This window comes from Stegostoma tigrinum, chromosome 9, assembly GCF_030684315.1.
Source record: "Stegostoma tigrinum isolate sSteTig4 chromosome 9, sSteTig4.hap1, whole genome shotgun sequence".
In the NCBI taxonomy this organism is placed as follows: Eukaryota; Metazoa; Chordata; class Chondrichthyes; order Orectolobiformes; family Stegostomatidae; genus Stegostoma; species Stegostoma tigrinum.
Window position 1 is genome coordinate 70,685,457 of NC_081362.1, and position 21,254 is coordinate 70,706,710.

General features: G+C 38.1%; 1 protein-coding gene across 2 annotated transcripts in view; it reads right to left on the reverse strand.

Annotated features, from left to right (window-relative positions):
• The window catches only part of camkmt (calmodulin-lysine N-methyltransferase), a 328,636-nt gene that overhangs the window by 20,630 nt on the left and 286,752 nt on the right, over positions 1 to 21,254 (reverse strand). For both annotated transcript variants that reach the window (XM_048535462.2, XM_048535461.1), the window contains exon 10: positions 19,360 to 19,491. In XM_048535462.2, the coding sequence (XP_048391419.1) occupies positions 19,360 to 19,491 (132 nt within the window). The remainder of the gene's footprint in view (positions 1 to 19,359; positions 19,492 to 21,254) is intronic.

The window sequence follows — 21,254 nt, forward strand, 5'->3', positions numbered from 1 at the left end:
TTGTTTATTCTGTCAATCATCTTAAATCTGTGTCCTTGATCCTTCCACTAATAGGAACAGAGTTTCCCTATCCACTGTGAAGACTCATGACTTTGAATACCTCTGCCAAATATTCTCTCACCTTCTATCCTCCATGAAAATCAAGCACAATTTCTCCAATTTGTATACATAGCTGAAAAGTCCCATCATTGGAACTATTCTTGTGCAGCTTTTCTGTATTCTCCGTAATGTATTCATATCCTTCCTAAAGTGTTTAGAAGTGCATAAAATAACCTGGTTGAGGCCAAATTAGTATACATGTTTAATATTGTTTCCTTGCTTTTCTACTCAATTCTCTCATCAATAACATCTAGGAAGTTGAAGACTTTATTAGCTGTACCATCAATGATTTCTACACATATGCATCCAAGTCATTCTGTTCCAGAACATCATTTAAAATTATATCCTTCTGTTTTTTATTTGGTCTCCTTCTATTCTTCCTAACACAACAAATCACTTCACACACATTTGCATTAAAGTTCATCTGCTGCTAGTCCGCCCAAACCATCAACTTACCCATTAAGTTCTGCAATTTTAAAGCCATTTTGTTCCTATCCCTTTTATTCCACAAGCTATTTCTTTGCTTAAAGATCCCGGTGCAGCACTTCATTAAATACCTTTGCGAAGTCCTGACACACCACATCAACAGTGTTTGTCACCAGCCCTTGCAGTTGCTTTACCAAAAAGACTAAAGCAAGTTAGTTAAATGTGATTTGTCCTTTACTTGATTTCCCTAACCATCCATGCTTGCTTTCCTTAACTAATCTGTATTTGTCCAAATAACTATCAATTTAGAAATGGCCAACTGGTGACTAGAAGGTAGAGTTGACACCCAGTTAAGGGCAGTGATCAGGTCTTAAGTCTGAAGGGCCAATAGGAGACCCACCAGCTTGCAAGAAGCCATTGTTTGCTGACTGAGGTGAGATAGAGAGAGAGAGAGCGAGAGAGAGAGGGGCCAGCACCTCATGGAATCATCTCTCTAACATTTTAAAATGTTCAAGTATAAAACACCCTTATGGGTCAAGTCGCTACTGTTGGGGGAAAATAGTCCATAGCTACATTTTGAGTCATGCAGCAGGGGGAACTCCAAAGCCTGTATGAAGTGCTGGCCTCCCAGACCGCGTTCAGAAGGATACCTCTGGGCAGCAGGAGCTGGAAGTCTGACTCTGCACATAGAGACTTTCCATAAAAGTGGATGTTTGGAACACATGGGCAGTGCATGTAGCTACTAGATTCACTGGAAATATTCAAATAGCACCCAAATAAGTTTGTAACTATGCCACACAACTACTTGTGGAGGGGATTGGTGAGTACTAAAAGATGGCTCTCCCATGGATATGGACTTGACTAATGTCCCTAGGGAATCAAAACTATTTCTAATTGGTTTCCTGAGTTGTCCTAAAGTTCTTTTCTGGAAATTGCATGGTCACTAGGGTTGGGGATGGGAGAGCTAAGGAGGGAGGGTGCGGAGGATGCAGGGTGGAGGGTGGAGGGTGGAGGGAGGGGGTGGAGGGTGGAACGTGGAGGGAGGGGGTGGAGGGGGAAGGGACATGGTTTAGAAAAGTTGCAGGTGGCAGAATGAAACAAATGCAACTGACAGTGAAAGCAAACAGCATGTGGATCATTTTATTTTCAAAAGTATCAGCTAGTTTTGTTTCATATATCTGGAAGCATTACCTCACACAACTAGGCTTTTCTTCTACCACCAAATCATCCATGTTCCCAAATAATCAAATTACATGCAAAGCCTGGCAAAAGCAATGTGGACCACCAAAGGTGAGGGTGAGGTATGGATATAGATAAGGCCTTAAAAGAAAATGGAGTTGGAAAGAGTCAGCCAGTTGTTTTTCCTAATTGTGTTTAACTGTCAGCACATGGTGGGCATTAACAGGTAAGCCACTTAAATATTTATAAATATACACTGATTCTGATTGTTCTTGGTAAATAATTATATAAAATATGTTGAGATTGGCTCCAGTTCTATCTTTTGTCAAATAACTTTCTGGAGTATAACCTGCTATCACAGAATGGTTGCCTAAAGGTGAAGGTTGGAAGCTAAGTATAAAAACAAATAGGCTGAGGCAGAAAACATAATCCCAGTAGCCATTGTGGTAAGTGGCAGAAATAATATGTAAATTATCAGAATATAATTACTCTCTAGTTCGGAGTCCTAGCCAAGTGAATAATGGAGGTTTGAAGTGAATATATGGTTGTGGGACATGTCTCTACCAAAGTAGAAACAAACTTGTGCTCCTCGCATTACTGTATTGTACAAAAAAGGTAACATTTAGAAGTAGATAATGAAATGTGAGGCTGGATGAACACAACAGGCCCAGCAGCATCTCAGGAGCACAAAAGCTGACGTTTTGGGCATAGATCCTTCATCAGAGAGCATTACATTATTTTATGACTTGAATGCCTGTCATTTAGACGATGAAGAAGTTTTGGACCTTCCGTTAGAGTTCTTTGATGAAATTTACAAGATGATCCACGAAGGCACAATTGGAGTTCAACAGATTTTAGAGCCAAAGATGAGCATTTGAAGGCAGGATACATTATGGATGTTAACAGATTGTATGAAAGATTGACAAAATTCAATCATGGGGTTCCCTGGATCACAGTCAGTCCTTAAATTGTTGTATATTGTTAAAGTTACATCTAGACAGAATTCTGGTCATAACTGGTGTGCAGCTCGCAGAAGGAGACAGTGTCAGATCAAACAGCTGATGCCTTGAAAATGTCAGTGAGGAAACAGTTATTTCCTTCAGCCTTTCTGGATGAAATGGTGCATTCCATGCTGACACACAGTAGAAGACTCAACAACTGTCAGATTTTGGAATGATTCAGATAATGGACACAGACACCGATACAATGGAAGGATATAAATAGGCAGAATTAGGAATCAAAGTGCTTTTAGCAGATCTTGTTACTGTTACAGAAAACAAAATTGGAACAGCAATAAAAAAGCAAATAAATCCGAGCAATGCCAAAGAAGAATTAATATGTGCTTCAGGTATGATTCAAAATATGACAAATGATGAACTGTCCAGAGTAAACTGGCATGGTTCTCAAAATGAGACATGACAAACAGAATACTAAGGAACAGAATGCAAATAATGATGAATATAGTCAAATTATACTGTTCAGATGAATTTTAAATGAATGTGTTAGCCATGGATTTCTTAACTGTGCAGTGCAGGACAGTGCTTATACTTCAACCTGATTCACTAAGTCCTGAAGATTGAAACATGTTAAGGAATATAAAAATACTACTTGTTTTAAGTCCGGTAATGGTAATACTTTGCGGCCACCACATGTGAGAAACTATGTTGTTGAGTCAAATTTATACAAAAAATGTACAAATTAAGCTTGAAATGGAGCGTGTTAAGTAATTATTTTTGGCAAGTCAGTGGATCTGTTTTTAGGCTTTGTTAAGAAGATACAATGACTAAAATTCCTCATTTGTTTTATATAAATATTAATGACGTCATTTGATGAGAAACAACTACAAAGACAGTTTGCTCATTCAATTTTTAAAAGGTCAAAAATCTTGCGAAAGGATGCAGGTGTGGTTGATTAAGAGTAACGTCAATACAGTGTGGAGCTGGAGGAACATAGCAGGTCAGGCAGCATCGGAAGAATAGGAGAGCTGACATTTCCGGCCTACACCCTTCATCAGGACCTGCTGTGCTCCTCCAGCTCCACACTGTATCGATTCTGACTCCAGCATCTGCAGTTTTTGCTATCTCCAAGTTGATTAAATGCGGCTTGTACATGAGATTGGTGAAAAGTGTGAGGTCTGTAAAAAAGATATTGAATGATGCAATCATGTTCTATTCCAGGTCTTCCATTCACATGTGACTTTGGTAGGACCGTTATCAAGATAACTTCGGAAAAGAGCTAATTTTTATAGACTAGATTTCATCTTTCTACAGTACCACATAGTAAGGACAAAACAGTCATTATTATCATGGAGAAACATATAGGACTCGAACTTGCAACAACATCAAATGATTGACTGGAAGTAATGGGGAATTTAACAATAATGAGCTCAAACGTGTGCAAACATGAAATTTCTTTCAGCAATGGTCTTTGCGAAAGGAGTCAGGTGGTTATTAAATTTCTGCATAAAATTTTACATGATTGACTAGACTGCCAGTTGACAATTGCCTTGCAAAGGAGGTTCATGGAAACAATTCTTTCCAGAAGGTCGGAGAATATATTCAATCAATTAGTTATGGGCAAAATCCCAAATTGTTTTCTGTACTGTGAGCATCCTTCTGCTCTAGAGTACAGTACCGGTAGTTCAACAGTTTTCTGCACTTTCTTTTTGCTTTATAGGAATAAAAACTGTCTTTTTTAAAGTCAAGGCATCACAGAAGGTTTAGAGAGCATTAACGTATTGTACAAGACTATCTGAGACATCATTTAATCTGGGAGAGATGATATGAAAAGGCCTTGTAAGATCATGATGGTAAGACAATGTCTACTGAAACAAAAAAAATTGTTTGGTTTCCATGTTTGATATACACTGTCTTTCCATTACGATATTACAAGTCTTTTAATGTCATATTTCCAAAACTAAATTCTGTTTTAGCTTGAGTGGATTACACAGTGAAACAATAGATTATTGAGTTGTCTCATAATAGAACTAAAAGTTCTTCTGATAAAAGTTTGGTGGCTGCCATTGACAACAAACTAACAAGTGAGGCAAAAGGAAATGAATTAGGTCATTGGAGAGAGCTTGGAATTTGTTTAAAGTACCATATAAGGCTAACCATCTTTGTAGCATTGGTCGGTTTGCACTGAAGATGTTCTGAACCATCTTCAGCCACAGGAAACATCATCCTTTCATTGAGACCTGTCCACCTTTTATATGTTTGATGAAATTCTCTCTCATTCTTCTTAACCCTAGTGAATACAGGCCCAGTCAACACAATCTATCCACACACTAATTAATTAAACAGAATAGAGATCAGTGGGCAGGTAACATGTTGCTGCTAGTATGTGGTTCTGGTGACGCCACAGCAATGCATAGTTACAACATCAGTATCCAGCGGTTGCTTTGAGGAAATTTCATGCATTGCCCTGGCATCACCAGATCCACATACTAGCAGCAACACATCACCTGCCCAGCTCAGGGGTGACAAGTTGGCATCTAAGCTGTGGGCAATGTGACACACCTGCAGAACTATTCCAAGGAACAGTCATGGGATGCCAAATGTTGACTTTTCTTTCTCCACAGGTACTGCCCAACCTGCTGGGTTTCTTCAACACCTTTTATTTCAAATCTCCAGCATCCACAGAATTTTGTTTTTATTCATGGGTATTTCATTTCCAGAAAAGTAGGCAGAAAGGCAAGTGGGTTGGCCTTGTCTTCAAAATAAGGCATCAGTGCGGTGGTGTACGATGATATAGGTGCAATAGGTTCCAGTGTGGAATCAGTTTTGAGTAGAAATAATTAATAGCAAGTGGAAGAATCAATGTTGGGACCTTGCAGACCCCTTAGGTAGGACAAAGTATAATTTGGGAAATAATGGAGACACACAAGATAGGAATTAAAAATTACCAATGACAACTGTAATCTGCACATTGATTAAATCAGATGGGCAAGGGCAACATAGAAGAAAAATCTGTAAAGTGCATCTGAGATTGCTACTTAAAGCAGAAGATTGCAGCACCTATTTGAAGATAGGCATTTTTAAATCTAGTAACATGTAATGATATAGGATTAATACAATATCTTGTAATTAACAATAAAAATGAAAGAATTGTAGATGCTGTAAATCAGGAACAAAAACAAAGTTGCTAGAAAAGCTCAGCAGGTCTGGTAGCATCTGTGAAGGAAAAAACAGAGTTAATGTTTTGGGTCCAGTGAAGCTTCTTCAGAACTGAGGAAGGGTCACCGGGCCCCTAACATTAACTCTTTTTTATTTCAAAGATGCTGCCAGACCTGCTGAGCTTTTCCAGCAACTTTGTTTTTGTTGTGATTAATGATCCTCTGGGGCTAGCGATCATGACATGTAGAATTTCAAATTCAGTTTTAGGGAGAGCAATTTGGATCTCAAACCAGCATCCACAACTTTAATCCAGACAATTCCAGGGGCATGAAGAAAGTTGTTTAAATCGGCTAGAAAATAACCCAAGGGTAAAGTCAGTGGATGAGCAGTGGCAGACAATTAGGTAGATTTTCTCATCTGTACGGGGCAACATTTATTCCTCAACCAAAATCTAAAACTGATTATTTGTTTATCTATTTCATTACTGTCTAAGAGATGCTGTAGTAAGCAATCTTACTGCCATGATGCCCACATATAACAGTGCTCTTCAATAGCTTTAAAACACTTTGGTGCTTCCTGAGTATCTGATGGAGCTATATAAAGGCAAGTATTTCTTTACACTACTTTGCTGGAGCTGCTTGTTGGTCATAGCAGGTAATACAATTGATGTTTTACTTTCCTGTGAATACTGACTGCATGACTGTACCAGTGAGTGATTGAGAATTAATTCAAGGTGGTAGAAAATCTAAGCCAAAAAAATGCATAAGGATGAGTTTTTGTCTTTACCAAATTTAACATTATTTCTACATGACAGTTGTATTAATAATACAAACTTATGCATTATAAATACGAACTTACGAAGCTTAAACTCATAATGGACAGATTTGTGTAATAAAATTGAGCTGAAGTCAGGGAACCTTTCTTTATCTTGCAAACATATGAAACAGAATACTGAGCTAATTTTTTTTATATCTGGGTAATTTTTAGCAAAGTCATTCAAACTCTAATGATTCTTCCTGTGAAATGGTTGCATCTTTTCCACCACTTTGAAAGTCTGGGTCACAATGATATTGTAGCTTCGAATTTGGTTCTTAATTCACTCTGTACCACATTTGGGTGAACATTTATTTATCAAAAGACTTTTGGATTCTCTTTGATGTCAGCTGCTTGTCTACTCTCAGTGTTTCCTTGCGCTTCTTGTTTACTTTTTCATTTGCTCTTGGAATTTCCATATTCAGCCTGGATCTCCCTACTTATAATTTGCCTTTTGCATCTTTTTGCTGCTTCACCTTTTCCTTTTATTTCTTTCATCATTGATGGAGCGCTGGTTCCAGTTATCTTACAATTGCTTTTGTGAGAAATGAACTAGACTGTATGTGACCCTCTCTTTTAAAGTCACTTGTCTCTGATCTAACTTAGCTGGGCTAGGCCTGTTCTCAACCTGCTGGAATTGACCTTTCTCCAAATATTAATTTTGAATCTAGATTATTCTTTTGTACAGGTAGACCTTAATTGAATCTTATTATACAATGATCACTGTTACTTAAACATTTTACTGCTGACACTTACTCCATTTAACCCATCTCATTCCTTGTTGAGCCAAAATGTAGTCACAAGAAAGTTCTCCTGAACATGCTTAAGAAATTCTTTGCATTTTTTACTCTTTATAGTACTATTCCAGTTTATATATGCATGTATTAATTCTATATCATTACAGTATTCTAGTTCTTGCAACTGTCCAAATTTTCCCACAATTATAATAGTGTAATGGTAACTTGTTTTTTTTATGAGATAGCTGAATGATTGGATTTCTTCAATTTAGAACATTTTAACACATGATTCATTGGAAGCAGGTGTCAAGTTTCTTAAATTTGAAACACATCATGAAAATTATGTATTGAATTGCAAACTACATTAAAGTTCAAAAATCAGACTGAAGGGCGAAATATCAAAAACTTCCTCAGACTCTGCACTCCAGGAAAAGGGATTGTTCTCTTTCTTGATTAACCCAATACAACCAAGATGAACAAGATATTGTTCTACATGCAGTACAGAGAGTCTATTAAAGTGTGAGTTTACTATGATTATTTTTCCTTTCATACAAATGTTTTTCTTTCAAAATACTCTCAAGCAGTCATCTCAGTACAGTAAGATCTACATTAGCAATATTATTCAGCTCTATGGAGTCTTTTCCTTCACGATAATAACCAAGTAGACTTGGTCAGCAGGACGAATTAACTGAAGGTGTAATAAAAGAAGTAGATTTTAAGAACATTTTCAAATTGCAGAAAGATGCAACAAGGCGAGACAGAGATGGAGAGATTTCCAGAATGTGGTGAGATTACTGAATGCAGACTTAGTGAAATGAGGAGAAATATGCAGCACACCAAAGTTGGAAAATGGTGGGTAAGAGCAGCTATACAGGGCTGGAAATAGTTGCAGATGCAGAGTGGGGTGAAGATCCAACAAGGTAGATTAAAAGCACTAAGAGGCAAATGGGTATAATCTAGTTGCTGTTACAAAAGGATGGCTCAGGGGTAACTAAGACTAGGAATTGCATATTTAAGAATATTTGACAGCGAGGAAAAATGGGCCAAAAGGTAAAGGAAGTTGAGCTGAAAATAGGGGATGGTATCATTACGTTAGGAAGGGAGGATCTCAGATTGCAAGAACAAAATGTAGACTTTGTTTGGGTAGAACAAAAAAAATCAGTAAGGGGCAGCAGACACTGGCAGGAGTTGTCTGTAGGCCATCAAGTAGTTGGCTTGTCTGGGGCATGGTATTACTCAGGAGATTAGAGAAGCATGTAGTATGGGTCATAAAACAATCATGGGTGATTTCAGTCTGCATATAGACTGGGCTAACCTAATGATGAGGAGGAGCTTCTGTCATGTATTAAAGAGTGTATTTTAGAGCAGCATGTTGAGGAGCTGATGCAAGAAGAAATTAGTTAGATACAGCATTATGCAATAAAACGGGGCTAACTAATAATCTCGTTATAAAAGAACTTTTAGGTATGAATGATCATATTGTGATGGAATTTTACATTATGTTCGAAAGTAAGGTTATTAAATCTGAAGCCAGGTTGTTAAATTTGTACAAAGGAAATTAAGGCGGCATTAGTAGAACATTAACTGAGGTGGATTGGGACAATATATGAAAGGATATGACAGTACGAAGAAAGTCTTTAAAGAATTACCACAAAGTTTCCAGCAACTGTACATTTTTTCAAAGACAAAGAAACCCCAAAAAAGTAAAACAAAAGGCAAATAAGGTTTGTATAACATTAAAAGAAAAAGCCAGAAGATTAACAGAAATTGTGGCAAACCTGACGATTGAGAGCATTTGAGAATATAAAGACAACAAAGAAATTGATAAAGGGAGACTACAAAAGGAGTGCAAACTAGCTAAAATCAGAAATGGACTGTAAAAATTTCTACAGGTATTAAAAAGACAACATTGGCTGAACAAAAGTGGGCATAACAGACAGAGTCAGGAGAATTTCTAATAGAGAATAGGAAAATGACAGAGAAGCTAAATGATTACTTTGTAAATGTTTTCATAGAATGAAAAAATCCCTACAGTGTGGAAACAGGCCCTTTAGCCCAATAAGTCCACAATGATCCTCAGAGCATCCCACCCAGACCCACCTGCCTCGAACCCACCGAATCTACACATCTGTGGACACTATGGGCAACTTAGCACAGCCAATCCATCTAGCCTGCACATCTTTGGACTGTGGGAGGAAACTGGAGCACCTGGAGGAAACCCATGCAGACACGGGGAGAACGTGCAAACTCCACACAGACAGTCGCCCGAGGCTGGAATTGAACCCAGGATCCTGGTGCTGTGAGACTGCAGTGCTAACCACCTAGCCACCTTGAAACTGAGAAGATACAAGAAATCTCTCACAACTAGCAGATCCAATGGATAGGGACAATGAAGAATTGAAGGAAATTACTATTAGTAAGAGAAATCAAGGGGACTGAAGGTTGATAGATATGCTACATCCCAAAGTGTTGAAAGATGTATTTATGGAGACAGTGGATACATTCGTGATCATCTTCCTAAACTCTTATAGATTCTGAAATGGTTCCTGCAGATTGGATAGTAGCAAATATCACCCCACAGCTTAGAAGTGGAATGGCAGGGGAATAGAAAACAGGGAACCATAGACTTGGTGCCTTATTTCAGTAGTCAGGAAAATGCTGGAATGTATTATAAAGATAGTGATAAATGGATACCTGTATAATAATCCAACTGGGCATGGTCAGCATCAATTTGTCAATGAGATGTTCTGTTAGGTGAATAGATCAGAGATCTTTGAGGACAGAAATTTAAATGGGGAGGTAATGGACATTATGCACTTGAGTTTTCAGAAGGCTTTTGGCAAAGTCCCCTCTGGAGGTTGGTAGCAAAATTAAAGCACATGGGATAAGAGGTAACATACTGCCATAGACTAAAGATTGACTAACTGGCAGTAAGTAGAGTAGGAATAACACGGGTCATTCTTGCATTGCAGGCTCTGCATAGTGGGGTACCACAAGGATCAGTATCTTGGGCCCCAGTTATTCACAATCCATATGATTGATTTGGACTTGGGAACCAAAAACAACATTTTCAAGATTGTGGATGGCACAAAGCTAGGTGGGAATGTGTGCTCTGAGGAAGATGCAGAGAGGCTACAAGAAAACTTGGACTGCCTTTGTGAGTAGGCAAGATCATAGCAGATGTAATATAATGTGGAAAAAATGAGACTATCCGCTTTGGTAGAATGAACAGATTTACAGTTTTTTTTTAATATGTAGAAGTACAAAAAGATTTGGTGTCCTTTTCAGTATTTTATGGTAAGCTAACATGCAGTGTTACAAGCAATTAAGACGACTAGTGGTACGTTAGTCTTTTTTGCAAGAGGATTTGAATACAGAAGTAATGAATATTACTTTGATTGTATTGAATCATCATTGGATCTCACCTGAAGTAGTGAGCGCAGTTCTGTTCCCCTCACTTTTGGAAGGATACTACTGCCATAGGAGGTGTGCAATGATGGTTTACCAGACTTATTCCTGGGATAGTGGGAATGTCCTCTGAAGAGAGACTGGGCAAACTGGGCCTGTATTCTCTAGAGATTTGAAGAACGTGAGGTGATTAAACTGAAACCTACATTGAAGTCACATCTTGAATCCCTTCTACAGTTTTGATTGCCTGTTTTAAGAAAGGATGGAAATGCATTGGTGGTGGTTCAGAGGAGGTTTACTAGATTGATACCTGGAATGAGTGGGTTGTCTTACTAAGAAAGTTTGGGCAGCTAAGCTTGTTTCCACAAAGGGCTAGAAGAGTGAAGGGCAACTTAACTGAAATGTACAGGATTATAAATAGACTTGATATGCTAGATGTAGAAAGGATGTTTCCTCTTGTGGATCAGTTCAGATTTATGACATTGATTTAAAATAAGGAATCACTCCTTCAGGACAGAGATATGATTTATTTTTTCTGAGTTTGCAACTTGTTTCATCAAAAGGTGATAGGCATGGGGTTATTAAATATTTTTAAGACAGAGGTAGATAGATTTTTGTTAGACAAGGAATCAGAAATTACTGGAGGGAAATGGGATTGTGGAATTTTCAACACAAACAGATTAATCATGATCTTACTGAGTGTCAGAGGAGGCTTGAGGGGCCAAACAGCTATTTCTGCTCCTGTTTCATATATTTGTAAATAAATTACATACAAAAGGAATAGAAAGGGTGCATGCAGATTTGATGGTTCCCTTGGTTTAGTGATTTTGAAACAAGGATCATTACTCCAAAGCTAGAGGGAAACTACTCTCTTCTTCTCTCTTCTCACCTTTTATCAATTTATGATCAGTAGGTATGAACTTTGGCTCAATGGTAGCACTCCATCTATGAATTTGACACTTGTTCTGATTTTAGATTCAAGTCCCACTCTAGGATGATATAGCATCATAATACCAAGGGACTTTTGCATTTTCATATATAACATGTTTCAGATAAGACATTAAATTGAGGTCTGTAAAGTATTTAGGAGGTGCATGAATGAAGAAGAGCAATTTCTGAATAAGTGCCTTACCCAATACAATTTAAGTAAACGTGTGGGTGTTTATGTTCTGTGGGACCTTGTAATGCACAAATTTGGTTTTAGTTTGCTTACATAATATTCATTAATATGACCGGGAATAAAATTAAAAATGAAAAATATTTCAATAAAAATATGGGATTAAGCGTCTAATGATGTTTATGAAACTATTGCCAATTGTCTGAAGAAAACATTTGGTTCATTAATGTTCCCTAAAGAAGGAAATCTGCCATCCTTACCCAGTCTGGCCTACATATGATTTCAGATCCACAGCAATGTGGTTGACTCTCAACTGGGCAATAAATACTGGCCTGGCTAGCAATGTCAATGTCCCGTAAATTGAAAAAAAATTATTCTTTTGAAGTACTTCAGTGGTTCTTAAATGATTTGGAAAGTCATGAAAGGTGTTACGTAAGTACTAATCCTTTCTTCCTCATCAAACTTAGAAGGAGCAATAGATAGGAACATTCAAAATCAGCCGTTCAAAGTGCTCTTCCTGTTGACTACAAGCTCACTGTTCTGAAATTAAAGCTCCACCATTAGCCTTGTTGGCATAGCACAATAACAGTATGGGAAGAGTCATAAGTAATGGAAATCATTTTCATCAAGTAGGTGATATACTTCTGACACTAGGGCTAAATCACAATGTTGGACCGGCATAGGCTGTTTTTGATGTTGCATTTGGCCAAAAAGAGTTTAACATCAAGTGATCAAAAATCAAGAAGGGCCACTCTTCCAAGTCTTTAGAGAGAACATACTGCTAATTTTATGACAATATCTGTTGGATTTGGACAATGACCACAGAACCGGGGACAGGAGTATAAAATTAGCAAAACTAGAGACTAGAATTATAAATGCCATAAAGTAATGTCTATGTGAAATGAACTTTCAAAATAAGCAGTTGCATTAATTACAAGCTGCAAAATAAAATGGAAAACAAATAAAACATTTACAGAAGGCGCTATGTTATGAAAAGATAGTGATGACCAAAAAATTCCCATGCTTAAAAAAACTGGTTTGCCCACTACTGAAATCATTAGATGGAATTCAACAAATCAGATTTGCACTTACAGGTCACAAAACTGGATTAAAATTCCATAGCCTTATTCATTGCAAGATTATACAGTAATTTGGCCTCCTTTATTGGTAGCATTCTGAACTCGAAGGATTAGAAAAAACAAGCAAGTACCTCAAACACCTCCCAAATACCTTCTAGGTCTGAAGCTTGAACTGCAGAGACAGAGCCTTGACAGTAGGTTTCCTATCAATTTACTCTAATGAATGTGGGATGGTGAAGGTAAGATGAATCAAAAAAAAACAGGTTTGAAATTGGCATAAGTAACACACAAATATGCTTTCTTCTTATGCATCAGAGCTCAAAATGTTGTGATTGTAGTCTTTCATACTGTAATACCACTAAGGAGATGATATATTATTAAACATTTGAATACATTTCAAGTCGTAAAAAAATTGGTTTTAAGTAAATTTGATAGCCCTACTCCTACTCTGTTGTCAGTTTTGTGAATTCATCTATTAAGGCTACTTGTATGAACGTGACAGTAATTCCTGAGCAGTAAAAAAAAGTCCTTTACTGCAAAAAATTACAATATTATATGCACAGTTCTCTATCACAGTAGACAAGAGAATGTTGGAGCAGCTAAAAACATGCTGATTTTGTGCCTAGTCGTGGATCGAAGTGACTTTTTGATCTTGTTTAATTCAAAGGTCTAGAACTGGATCCACTGACAGTTACCGGTCAATAACAATAGGTTTTGGGAGCATGCCAAACGACAGAACGTACTACACAAATAGGTAGAAAGGTGCAAGAAGGTACAGCAGATGATATCATGCCAAACTAAATGCTCTTGACCTAATTCTTGTAGTATCTGGCCCAGATACCAAAACGGCAATGAAATATTGTTAGAGGTTTAATAGTCTCAATTGGAGACCAGTATTAAATCTCAAAAGAAAGTCCAGAGATCAGAAGAGTTCACAGTTCAGTACAGTGGACATTATGTTTCCAGGCACCAAACAGCAGGTATTCCTTACTGAAACTTCACAAAAGTTGTTGTATTTAGAAAACTCTGGGAACAACAGCATCTGAGGTAATCTTGTCAAGAAGATTGTTGTGACTGCCCTTTTCAAACACCACTTTCACTTCAGAAATGAGTACAGGTCCTGCAGATACCTTGCCGATTGGTTCCTCCTGTAATGTTCAGTAGGTCGCTCAACAGATGATTATTTCCTCGTATAATACATCATTATCAAAGCTAATCAATCATTTCAGCATTGGTCAGGAATGTAATCCGATATCTTTGTAGTTTATCAAATTCAGACTGGAATGTTTTTAATCACTCCACACTTCTGATGTTCAGATTTGGGGACATGGCTATGTGTGGTCTGTATCCAGGCAGTGCTGCTCTGACGTAAGAAATGTCCAGCCAAATGAGCTGAGTAACTATACAAGCTACATAAAATTGTAACTCTGAGAACGAAGATGAGAAACTCAGCAGGGGCCAACTAAATAAAACTTCATATCTCTCATGTGCATGTAAAATAAACTTAAGTTTACTCAAGTAGGCTGCGCTGACGTTTTCTTTAATCTTCACTATACATGGCTACACCGTCACATGCAATTTCCCCTCCACGTAAGTCACCACCCCCTATTTGGAAATACATTGCTGTTCATTCAGGGTTACTGAGTCAAATGAGAAATCAAATGCCTGCCACTCCTTCCCCAACATCATTGTGGCTCTGCTTATGCAAAATGGACTGCAACCACCATCTTAAGCACAACTAAGGTCAATTAGGTCAATTCTGCTTTCTCCCCACAGACTGTGGCAGACCAGTTGAGTTTCACTAGCAATTTCTGGTTTTTTTCATACTTTGAGTTGCCATGGGCTTAGTTCCAGAATTTCTGACCTAACTCTCTCCACATTCTTTAACGATTTACGACATTGTTTTTATATTCATTCTTGGGATGTGGGTATCACTGAATGGGCCTGCAAAAAAGGCTATTCAGTGATACCCACATCCCAAGAATGAATATAAAAACACTGTCAGTAGGAGAAAGACAATTGAGTCTGGAGTTTTGAGGTAAGGAAATGGGTATGAGCCTGCATATTATCCAATTGAACTGTGCATATGTAATTTTAATCAATATAGAAGCACTTGAATAGCTTCTTTACATTTAAGATTAACATCTGCTTGGTGAAGGAGTCAACAGTTTCAGCAGAGGAAAGGAAGGCAAGCAAATTGCAGTAAACAAAGAAGGAAATTTGTAGGACATTAGCTCAGGATAATTGGAGATGGTCGATATGCATATTAATCTTTCCTTGCATAGTACATGAAATTGGTCATTGATCATATTTAAATTTTATTCAAGAAATGTCAGTATGTACAAATTTGTAATATACTTAGTTACAAAAGCACAGCAATCTCAAGATCCTAAATACTGCTGAGCTGCAAAATAAAGTTATTCACTCAGTTTTCTTAGTTATAAAAAGAACTCAATGTCCTCAGATAACAAGGTGTAGAGTTAGATGAACACAGCAGGCCAGGCAGAATCAGAGGAGCAGGAAAGTGGGGCAGTTCTGAAGAAGGGTCCAGACCCGAAATGTCAGCTTTCCTGCTCCTCTGATGTTGCCTGACCTGCTGTGTTCATCCAGCTCTACACCTTCCTTTCTCAGATTCTCCAGCATCGGCAGTTCCTACTATCTCTCAGTGCCCTCAGGATATGTTTACTTCCAGCAATTAGAATCTCTGGCTACAAATAACTTTTCTTTCACCATTAATGATGAAAGAATTTATTGCAATAACATGATGGACCAACATCTATGAAGTACCATATGATCTAACACGGAGGAGTACAACAGGAGATTTAACAATATATATCGGGTAGCAATCATTTAAAATTTTCCATGTTCATCATATTTCAAGCAATATAACGGACAGTTCTTCAACAAATGGGAGTATGCCTACTGACATTATTTGGGAATGCAGGAAACAACACTGCACATGACAACTCTTAGTTCTTTTCTGCGTGCTGCCCCTTATTGAGAAAGTTTGAAAACACAATGTCAGGTTCCAAATTACACTGATGATACCTAGCTCTATCTCATCCGCCCCTCTCTTAACCCATCCAATGTCTGATATCCAGACTGAACAAGCAGAAATTTTCTTTGACTAAAACTGGGAAGATGACCCATTTACAGGGTTAAGGCCATTAACTCCAATCCTCTTCATGGTAATTCTCTGAAGCCTATTTAGGCTGTTCACAACCAATTGTTGTATTTGATCCCAAGATGAGATTTCAACCAAATGTTTGCTCCCTCACCAAGATCTTCTATTTCAACCCGTGTAAAGCTATTTTACCCGGCCCAAACTCAGCTGATGAGTGCTCAAGACCTCAGTTATACTTCTTTTATCTCAAGTCTCAACTATTCCAGTGCTCACTTGGCTGGAAGTTATAAATTGATGCTCAACAATATTTTGCTGCCTGTATCCTAATTCGTACCAAGATCCATTCACCCATATCTCCTTTGTTTACTGGACCATTGGCTTCCAGTTAAATAATTCCTCAATTTTAAAATTCTCATTTTTGTTTTCAAATTTCTCCACTTGCACAGCTGTCCTTATCTCTAACTTCCAGCCCTAAAATCGAGAACATTAGTGCTCCTCTACTTCTGGCCTCTTGCACCACTGGCAGCAATGCCTTGAGTTACACACTAAAATAAAACAAAGCACTGTAGATGCCAGAGATTGGAAATAAAATCAGTCACTGGGCTGAAAATGTTAATTCTGCTTTCTCCCCACAGATTGTGGCAGACCAGTTGAGTTTCACTAGCAATTTCTGGTTTTGTTTCATACTTTGAGTTGCCATGGACTTAGCTCCAGAATTTCTGACCTAACTCTCTCCACATTCTTTAACGATTTACGGCACTCCTTTAAAATCTCTGCCTTTGACCAAGATTTGATCATCTGACCTTACATCTCCTTTGTGTCAAAATTGTTTAATAAATGTTTCTGTGATGAGCATTGGGATGTTTTATTGCTTTAGAGTATGGTATTGGTTGTGTAATTTATGTACATTTTAATATTGTTTATTTCAGATTTTGGATTTTTAAATTTTGAACAAGTGACATACAGGTTTTCTGTGTGTCTGAGGAGGCTTGATGATTAACATATAAGTTTTTCTGTAGCCATGATAATTTATTTTAAAACAATTTGAGAGAGAAAGCCTCCAAGAACTAATGGGTTTTGGTTATATTGGGATAGGTTAGAAGCAAACACAATACACAGTGTACAAAAATTGGCTACCAACAGGAAGATTCTAGGCTTTTTTTTAAAGCCTGGAAGATTCACCCAAAACTTGGGGAGAAGACATTCAGTTTTGTTTTCAATATGGGGCAGTTCTACAAGATTCTTAGCTGAAGGTGGTTGTGTTAAGCAGTTGTTCCTCACAAAGGGAAAAGATATTTTAAATTTGTTAATATTAAATGATGCGTAAGGAGTTTGGGTAATGGTTCTAGAATGAATAAAACAAACTTTTGTTTTAACATGAAAAACAGTTTGTTGTGGCTCACTGAAAAACTGGACGATCAAACATAGGATATTGGGGCAACACACCATGACCAATGTTGAAACAGTAAATTGAAGAACAAAAAGACTAAAAACACATCTGATTTTAGATAGAAGAGGAAAAAAATGTAAAACAAAATTCAATTCACCGCACCGCCCACCCTACCTCACGCGGTAACGCAATGTAAATATCTAAACTAAAAGCAAAATTCACTATCGTAGATGCTGGTGACCTGAAGAAAAACAAAAAGTGCTGGAGAAACTGCAGAAAACAAAGTTATCATTTTGAATCCAGTTTGATGATCCTTCAGAATTCTGAGTCCAGGTGGACTCAATGTTAATACTGGACTCAATTTTAACTTTGTTTCTGTCCACAGATGCAGCGAAGAGACCAGCTGCATTCCACCAGCACTTTGTATGAAACTAGAATGTAGCCTGGCATGTTGTAAGCAGATGGACAGCAATATTGTGCAACTAATCAAAAGGAACAGATTTTCAACAAATATTGCTGAAGGAATGGAGAGCTTTAGAAAAATTGGCGGAGGGCATCAGCTGCAATTGTGGTGGCATAAAATGTTTGATGACTACTGTTGTGCAGCTTTAATGCTGTTGATGGGGTAACAATGTAAATGGATATCTTGCAAAAGGAGAATTAGTACAGATGCAACAGTTTTTTAAAATTACAGTTGGAAGATTCAAAGGAGCAAGTCATAATCAAGGTGAAGAATCATGCTATTTTCTACTGAGTGATTAATATGTACAATAGATTTCTATAAAATTTAACACTTCAACATATGCGTCTGATTCATTCTGTAGCAAACTGTGGACTTCTGTCAACTCCCTGCATTTTCATTGTAAAAACTGGGGCAATTCTGCTATGAGGACAAATTCATTTGGATCTAGTAGTCTAAATGCAGAGACACGGGCACTGAAAACTCTAAAAACCAGACAAAACAGGCTCTGTCTTAAATACATTTGAGGAACTATTGTTGATTCACCGAACCATTTCAAACCGAAGTTGAATGATTATTTCAATAGAGTTTGGATCGAAGATTATGGGGACGATTTTAGGTGATAGAAAATAGAACAATATCTTTGGAGGGTCCCAAGTTTGATAGCATGTGCTAAATTTGCTATCATTAGTGAGTTTCAGAAAGTAAAAAAAAATCACCTAGAATTCTTACTCTTGATTAGCACTGTGCAGTTGTATGTGTGGATATTAACTGCGGATAGAACTGGGTTCTGTTGTGATGCCCTTCAGAGTTAAACAGCTTTCTAAGGCTAGGATGGGTTATTTGGACATTACCTTAAAAGGACAACCAGGACCTCGAAAGAAACAGTCCTTTTAAAAGAAGAAAATCGACCTCTTATTGAATAACATTGGCTCAACCAAGCGTTGGTAAACATTTATATGGTCAGAATGGCTGTCCGATGTGACTAAAAATAGCACACAATGCCATTAGCAAAGCTCACGAGGGACACCAAGGCGATTGGTGGTCGGGGTAGGGGGCAGGGATTAGGTGGAATACTACTTAGGTAACAAACACAGTCAGGTTTTGCCAAGGGTACCAGCTGACAGTATGCCAGCAAGCACAAAGCCTAGCCAAATAATGAAAACGTGGAGCTGTCATTGTAAAGATTATGTAGAAAATGTTAATAAACACTTCGTATAAATGAACAGCTTCAGGCAAGGTAGTCTGAGAGGATTTGCTGTGCAAGAACATAATTAATATAATAAAGGAGGAGATGCCAGTGGGGATATTGTAGTCAAAGGCATTTAAGGTATCTGCCAAAAAAAACTCTTGTGATCCCTTCTTAGTGCAAAATGGATTGAGATGCTACCCTAATATCATCGAGCTCTGACCTTCAGATGAAAGTTCCAAACGTGGTCGTCGTAATTCGTAAGCCTTTGGGCAGTTAAACAAGCTTTCTCTGCAAGACTGCAAAACTGGTTTAAAGTTTTGCCTCTCTGGGGGGCAAACACAAGCACTTTTCCCTAAAAAGAAAACAGTGGTGACTTTTTTTTATTATTCACATGAATATTTCAATCCTACCCTCCATACAACAAAATGTTCTGCAGTTAAGCAATACAACAATGGACTAACATACTAAACTGTAACAGACACCTCACACACCCACATTAATCTCAACATTGGGAAAATGAAGCAGCTTAAACTTTAAAATGTATACATATATATCTGGTTCAAATAACAGACATAGTACTTCTGATAATTTGAATTTGCCTTAAGCCTTAAAAACATTTAACCTGCCAATAATTTGAACTGAGCAACACTAATGATACAGCAGGGTGGTAATTTCCAGCAAAATTCATCAAAAATTTGAGTTAAGTAATTTTTAGGATTAATCTACATTCATCTGCTGCATTCTGAAATTTGAAGGTCTGGACAGCCACTTTGACAGATGCTACCGAAGGGTTAAGTGCATAAGATTAGTGTGATCTTTGAGTAGTGGGATGGTAGGATGCTGGGAGAGTGGGGGGGGGGGGGGGGGGGGGGGGGGTTGTGTGTGTGCTAGATGTATAGATGGTGGTATGTCCAGGTAAGCTTGGAACCACCTGGGAAGAGTGTAAGGCATGAGGGAGAGATAGCCCAATTAGGAGGGGGTAGGGTGCCGAGTAGTAGGATGCCAGGGGCAAGATGGCAAGGTAAGTATTGCAGTGGTGAGGATAGATAGGTTGGAGAAATTGGGACCACTGGAGGGCAGGGAGAAGTGAGTTGGGGATGGGGGATCCAGCGGTGGCTGGATGGAATCATGGGAGTGGGTCAGATGTGGTTGCAAAGGAAGCAGATTGGGATGAGTGGCATTTTGGTTAGGTCGAGCAGCAACAGTGGGGAAGGATAAGTGGAGGGTGTTTTTGGGGTGGCTGCAGCAGTAGGCGTGTTGGCCAAGTCCAACAAAGCAGAGGGTAGTGTCTGGTCCAGCTGGGGATGGACCATAGGGGCATAAGGTATGACTAGTCAGCAGAAAATCTAAGCTGTTATTTCTTTACTTCCTACAATATCCTCCACTTCTGTTTGATGATGACTCACAGAGGGAATTTGGTTCTGGGAATGCCAGCAATTGTATGGATCTTGATCAAGTGGGGTTCACAGGAAAAACGTAAAACAATATGTGTTAGACAAAATATGCAACAATGGAACTGGTAGCCAAATCTAATCGTGAGGTAACTCAATGTCAAATGCCAAAAAAAAAAGACCAATTGGATAGTAGCTAGGGTTGAAAATTCTGGAGTGATTTTTCCTCTTTAGTAAATAAAGGGAAGTGAGGTCAATTTCAGTGTACCTGTTGCTCCAATGTTAAAGATCAGGTAATTCAGACTGACTGAAGATTAAACTTGAGGACATCTGATCAGTGCAAAAACATGGACATTTTTATTTTTAAAAATTGAAATGATTAAGTTTTCTTCAATATTCATTTTGGATGTTCAAACACTTCAAATGTAAATTTGTATGTTGAGTTCATGTGGCTGAAAAGATGACATGAACAGGGTGGGGAGGGGGGTTTCAGATTTGTGGAGCACTGGGATCAGTTCCAGAGGAGGTGGGACCTGTGCAAACTGGAAGGGATGCACCTGGACAGGACCAGGACTGATATCCTTGTGGGTATACTTGGTAGAGTGATTGGGAAGGGTTTAAATAGTGTGAAAGGGGAATGGGAACTAGAGGAGTAGGGTACTAGATGCAGAATTTGAGGGAGAGGTAGAAACCATGGCAAACAATACTAAGAACAAGAACAGGC